Raw genomic sequence first — 6,893 nt, forward strand, 5'->3', positions numbered from 1 at the left:
AGTTCTCTGTCCAGTTGATAATGTCATGGACTGACCGTCGTTTGGCATGGACCATACCTGCCTACAACTTCACCAAGGTCTTTGTCTACCCACAGAAGTACCTCTGGACGCCCGACATCACCATCTCCAACGTTGTGCAAACCATGCAACCTCTCGGCTTTGATCAGAATTACTTGTAGTAAGGCTCCGCATCTCCTTTGTTTTGAATAGCAAGACCGTCGTTGTTGTTGTTGTTGTTTTCCCAAAGAATCAGGATTACCGTGGTGTCTGTACAAAACATTTCTGGTCGTGGGTCAGATAATCCGCTTGTCCTTGTTTCTAAATTGCGCGTCGTCTTGATATTCAGCTTTTGATGGAAGAAACTGCACACAGAGACTTTGAATGATGAAAGGACTTAAATGATGTTTGCGTTGATTGTTTCTCTCATGATAGTGCAGGTAAAACTGAGGCAGTTAAAAAAATCAGATACACATTTATAACACATACTGAAGGGCGCAGTAGCCGTGTGGTTAAAGCGTTCGACTTTCAATCTGAGGGTCCCGGGTTCGAATCTCGGTGATGGCGCCTGGTGTGTAAATGGTGGAGATTTTTTTCCGATCTCCCATGTCAACGCATGTGCAGACCTGCTTGTGCCTGAACCCCCTTCGTGTGTATACACAAGCAGAAGATCAAATACGTACGTTAAAGATCCTGTAATCCATGTCAGTGTTCGGTGGGTTATGGAAACAAGAACATACCCAGCATGCCCACCCCCGAAAATAGAGTATGACTGACTACATGGCGGGGTAAAAACGGTCATGCACGTAAAAGCCCACACACGAGTGAAAGTGGGAGTTGAAGCCCACGAACGATAAAGAAGAAAAAAAAAGAAGATAACACATATGTGGCATACTGTTTGTTGGAAACTAACATTTGTGCTTTTCGGATGAACATAAAGATCCACACACAAAACCCACATATATGTGTATTCATACACGAAGACAATACTACAAAATTGCAGATATGAACAATCATGCACACACACACACACACACACACACACACACACACACACACACACACACATTCTTCACGTTTTCTTCCAACGTCTGTCTGGTCAGTGTGACGTACAGCGGCAGAATCCGGTGGATTGTTGGAGGGGTGTACCAAACCTCCTGCAGCATTGACGTCACTTTCTACCCCTTTGATACCCAGACCTGCCACATCGTCTTCACCACCCTGGTCTCCAGCCGGTACGAGATCTCTCTGGTGCCAGGCACGCCCGCTCCCTCTAGCCTTCTTCACTATAGTCCTTCCGGAAGCTGGGAACTCCTGTCCTTCAACCTCAGTTCTGCTGACCAGGGTCAAGTGTAAGGCCTTAGGGACAGACAAGAAGTATACATTTGCGTTAATTGGTATATGTCCACCACTGTCAGACCTTTGGAATGAAGACATGTCTTTCCATAATTTAGATAAATTTTCATCACTGTAAGGTCTTTGTAATAAAGACGTTCAGCAATGCTTTGCATAGAAAATGGAGTATACATCTGTGATGTTTTTGGGAACACCAGTTATTATTTAGAAAGACGTATACCACCGTCAGGACTTTGGGACAAAGACGCAATTTTTCCAAAGACATATTGCTTACTAGCCTACTTTGGGAAACACATTAATCACTACACTACCTTTCTGACGAAACTGTGTATCCACGCAATACACACTCCACAGGGCTTCTATGCTGAAGACGAACACCTATGCATTGCTTGTGTAATAACTGGATATCAACGATCTTTCAGCGAATGCTCTTGACATCAAGGCGTTCGTATAAGGGTAGTTAGGGTCGACGTTATCGTTCTTTAGCGGGTCTTTTGCGTACTTGTTCATGTGCTGTGTCGGGTATCATTGCCTACTGTAAGGACTTTGTGATAAACATGCTGACCTATATATTGCTTTCAAATTCATCTACTGCTGTAAGGCACTTGAAATATGTGTACCTTCAGTCGTTGCTTAGAAATATGGCTTCCACTGTAAATCCTCTGTAAAGAAGACGCTAACCCATGCATTCTTTTGAAATAACTCTACAAAATCTCGGCCTTTTGAGATGCCATTAATATTCCAAAGGCACCACAATACGGCTGTCACATGTAATTTTCAAGCATGTCTGTTATGGATGTGTTCTGAAACAAAACAAAACAAAACAAAACAAATCTCTCCAGAATTTGTGTCCTTTGTTTCTGTTCTGCCTTGATCAGCTTCTCCTCTGTGACCTTCGAACTACGACTGAAGCGACGGACGACGTATTACGTCATCGCTATTTTGGTGCCAGTGTTGTTCCTGTCCCTGACGGCGACACTGGTGTTCGCTCTGCCAGCTGACAGTGGCGAGAAAATGGGCACGTGCATCACAGTGCTGCTGGCCTTTGCTGTCTACCTCACCATTGTGTCCGACCAGATGCCCAAAACCTCCATGAATGTCAGTCTCTTTCTGATAGTTTTGCGGTGGTATTTTCTAGTATATTGCTTAATGAATCAATTTCAATTTCAGTTTCTCAAGGCGGCGTGATTGCTGGCTCGGACAAACCCATATATGCTAAACCACATCTGCTAGGCAGGTGCCTGACAGTAGCATTACCCAACACACTTGTCAGGCCTTGAATGCATGCATATATATTCGTGTATCTATCAGGACAACACTTTTGTTGCCATGGGTTCTGTTTTACTGTACCAAATACGTCCCGCACACGGGCCCTCGGTTTATCGTTTCACCTGAATGTCTACACACTTGTTGTTTTTCCAGTCAACTTGGGGGAAAGGACGGGAGCGGGAATCGAACCCAGACCATCGGAAACACTATTGGCAGATAAGCGTCTTCACCACTCTGCCACCTTCTTCTGTTTTAAACAAAACAAAACAAAACAAAAACAAACAAATGAACATCAGTAACATCTGCAACAGTTCTACAGTTGTTCAAAATCATTCAGAGCCATATTATGCTTGAGAAAAGGGGTGAGTGGCGAAACGCAATTTTTCTGTCTCTGAAAAGGTTAGACGCTGTCTGTGACGAATGTGACCTACTCTGACAACGTGGGGCTCACGGGAGGGTCCGAGCAGCGGAATGATTTATTGTGTTTCTCCAGCATAGATGCTTTTTATAGCTGAAAATCGTTTCGCTGACATATGTGCTTAAGTTATTATATGTTTGACTGTTTCCCTCTTTTATCATCATCATCATCATCATCATCATCATCATCACCTTCTTTTTCTTTTTCATCTTCATCCCCCCTCCTCCTCCTTCGTCTTCTTATTCTTCCGCTTCTCATTTGCTTCCTTTTACTCAACACTTTGATTATATTTTCATGGTTATGATCACGTTACTGAGTCCGACCTTCAACATTCCACCAGATCAGTTCCATTGTGTTCCTAGATCAGATGATCCACAGCAAACGATCAGCAGAGCAGGTTCTTCTGAATTCCAGGAGAGCAAAGCAACGTCTGTGGTGTGTGGACTCATGGTGATCTGACACTTACTGTTTCCTGTGGATTGCCAGCACTGAGACTGGGACATTACAAATTTGAGTGTGGCTGTGTATGAGGAATTTGGGTAATGCCACTGGAGTAAAATAAAATACATATGAAGCTAAGAATAGATACATAGATAATAAAACAGAATGAAATAAATTTTGTTCTCTATCCAGACGTCCATCCTGTCCGTGTACCTGAGTGTGTTGCTGGGCAAGACAGCGCTGGGTGTGGTCCTGTCCGTCTGGATCCTCAACCTGCACTTCAGGGATGACCAACGTTCCCCACCCGGGGTGACCACCCGAACCATCGCCCTCTCCATGCAACGTCTGATGCGCAAAGGACCACGGAAAGACAGGGTAAGGCGTGGCTAGTGACAGCTATGTTGGATTAGCGCTGCCCCAGTTATCGTTTTGCTTGGAAATATGTTTTGGGGGAAATGAGTGATGTGAAAAGAAGAGGAATGTTAAACAAGGAAGAAATACTACTGACATTTTTTTTAGTTTAAAGCACAAAACTTCAAACTATTGCTGGTGGCGTTACCCATCAGCCAGGTAAATCAAAGGTAAAGAGAAATATACCCAGAGACTTTTCCCAAAAAGGGAGCTCCAAATCCATTTGACAAGTACGCGCAGCAACGACGATGGAATTTTTGTCAAACACAGAAATGCATCAGACATTCTGTTTAGAAACGACGAACAATTACAAGGCATACGAGACATTTGACGGGTCATTTCATTTGCTACATACTTTATTTATTGATGTGAATTAAATAAAACAACCAAACAAATGGAAGATAATTCAGTACACATCAGTTCCAGTAAATTTAGTCATATCCGGTTTAGTTCATTACAAACCAATTCGCTTCAGACCAGTTCGTTCGTACTGTTTGTAGCCCTGTTTATCACAAAAAGGATATGGTTTGCTATTTTGATGCAGAGGAACAAGAATTACAAAACAGAAATATGGAAGTATTTCTTTGGGTTCATTTAAGACAATAGAAAATGATTATACCAAAGAAATACAAATCTGTGACAAGAACTGTAAAAATAAGCGAGCAACTCTGTCTCGTTTATATCGTCAAGTAAAAGGAATCTCAAAGGATTCAGTCTGCTCTGCTGTTGTGAACCTGGTTCCCTTGCATTGGAGCTGGTTTATTCGTGAGTGAAAATAAAAAAGCTCACACGCTTTTCCAGGTAATGCCGGCAGAAGACCCCCAGGACAGTGCCCAAGGGAACGCTGTTTCGGATTCCACCTGCACATTGTCCAGTGACCTCGGCCCAGTTCACCTGAAGGATGAACCCACCGGCAACAACGGCAAACCTTCAACCCGCTACACCCCCTCCTCCTGCAAGTCCCAAGACTTGTTCTCGGGACCGGAAATGATGTCATGGAGAGAGATAGCGTTCACGTTCGATCGTTTCTTGTTTTACTCATTCTCTCTCTGTCTGACTGTTGTCACCCTTGGCTTTCTCTCACGAGTACTCGTGATTGGGTAAACCCCGTTGGAGTTTGGGCAGGTGGAAGCCCAGTCCCAATCTTTTTGGGTGTGGATTATTTCCTTAACACAGTCACTGAGTGTGTAAACATCGACGAGTTTGTACAAGCAGGAAAATATCTTAATCGTTTTGAGGTGTGTTTTGTCATTGGCACAATCATTGATCTTGTAAGCCTCACCAGATGTTGTACAACTAGAAACATTGTTCAGTCTTTACAGAACATTTCGCAATCGTTAGGTTTGTAAACAACGCCGTAGTTGTAAAGAGTATTTGCCTATTCTTCTTGACGCGTACGGTCCATTACAGTCATTGGCCTTCTCCGAAAAATAGCCGATTTTCGTTGGCACAAATATAGTGACTGTGCCAGTTTGATGCAAAGTGCAAATGATTCTTTACCAGTGGGAGACAAGGGAGATAGCCGATCCTTCACAGGGACATAGGGAACTTAATCAAAAGATTATCACCATTGGGACATTAAGATGATTGATTAAAAGATTCTTCACCATTGCAATATTGGTGAATTAACTAAGTAATTCATCACCATTGGGAGGTTGAGAATCAAATTAAACGATTTATCACCATTGGGGGATAGGGGAGGTAATGAAAAGATTATTTAGCATTTGGAGATAAGTGAGTGATTTAAACGATTCTTCAGCATTTGGAATGATTTTTCATGGTAGGCAGACAGGGGAAGCAATTAATTTTTTCTTCGCCATTCGGAAACGGGTATGTTAATTAAAAGAATTTATACCATTGGGGGATCTTCTCTGTTAACATATGTAAAGAACTGTTCACCAGATTATCCAGGTCCTTAGACTGTTTCGATTTTGTTTTCTCATGGAGGAGTGAATGCGTTCGGGCAAATCCATGTACGCTGCACATCTGCTAGGCAAATACCTGACCAGAAGCATAACCCAACGCGCTTAGTCCGGCCTCGAGTGCATGCATATATATATATATATATATTTGTGTACCAGTGAGAGTGGAATTCTGCAACCGAATTTTGCCAACTGACAGGACAAAACCTGTGTTGCCATGGTTTCTTTTTTTTCCAGTTCGTCAAGTGCGTGCTGCACACTGGACCTGTTTGTCGTCTCTTCCGTACGACTGGACGCTCAGTTTGGTTTTCCGGTCAAACTTCGGAGGAAAGGCCATTCGAACCCAGACCCTCACGTATACTGCATTGGCAGATAGGCGTCTTAACCACTCTGCCCCCTTCCTCCTGCTGGTTGTGTGTCAAATCCTGGATCTCTGCAAATGGTATTTCCGTCCATTCTGCAATGTTGTCAGTCCATCGTTTTCTGTCTTCTCCTCCGTCTCCCTCCCTCCCTCAACAGTTCCTTGGAGAATTGTTTTATCAAATGTTATTGTAACTTGTTACGCGCCCTTACCAGCATAGCTTTCGTGTTTGTTTGTTTTTTAAACTGGTGTCAACAGATCATATGGTCCATTGTGCTGCTTGTTGACTTTGTTCATTGGAGATGTGGTCACTTTACCCGTGCTTAGTTTCTTGTTATGACACCTGATTGCAAGAAATCTCTGCTCTTCCTCTGACTGTTTTCCTTTTGAAACTTCCTCGTGTCAATGGTGAACATTCCTTCTTCTTTGCTGCTCCTTCACATCTGGAACAACCTTCCTCATCATATCCGTGCATCTGATTCTATTTCTGCTTTTCGCTCATCACTAAAAACTCTTCTTTTTTTTTAAAACCTATCTATAAGTACTCTCAGCTTCCTTGTTCTCCAACACCACCCATGTCAGCTCACTTTGGATGTATGTAGTGTGGGAGGGGGAGAGTGTGAGGGGAGGGGAGGGTGGCGGGGGGTGGGGTTGAGAAAGAGTGGTCATGAATGTTTTAAATAACTTGTAATAATTTTCTTTCATGTAAAGTGCCCTG

The 6,893-nt window shown here is 43.1% G+C and overlaps 1 protein-coding gene across 1 annotated transcript in view; it reads left to right on the forward strand.

The window, feature by feature from the left end:
- Positions 1-20: 20 nt before the first annotated feature.
- The window catches only part of LOC143298617 (neuronal acetylcholine receptor subunit beta-4-like), a 7,071-nt gene continuing 198 nt past the window's right edge, over positions 21-6,893 (forward strand). Inside the window, exons 1-5 of the mRNA XM_076611498.1 lie at positions 21-178; positions 1,101-1,349; positions 2,232-2,451; positions 3,674-3,856; positions 4,694-4,884. Of these exons, the coding sequence (XP_076467613.1) occupies positions 21-178; positions 1,101-1,349; positions 2,232-2,451; positions 3,674-3,856; positions 4,694-4,884 (1,001 nt within the window). The remainder of the gene's footprint in view (positions 179-1,100; positions 1,350-2,231; positions 2,452-3,673; positions 3,857-4,693; positions 4,885-6,893) is intronic.

The sequence above is a fragment of the Babylonia areolata genome, chromosome 24 (genome assembly GCF_041734735.1).
Source record: "Babylonia areolata isolate BAREFJ2019XMU chromosome 24, ASM4173473v1, whole genome shotgun sequence".
NCBI classification, from domain to species: Eukaryota; Metazoa; Mollusca; class Gastropoda; order Neogastropoda; family Buccinidae; genus Babylonia; species Babylonia areolata.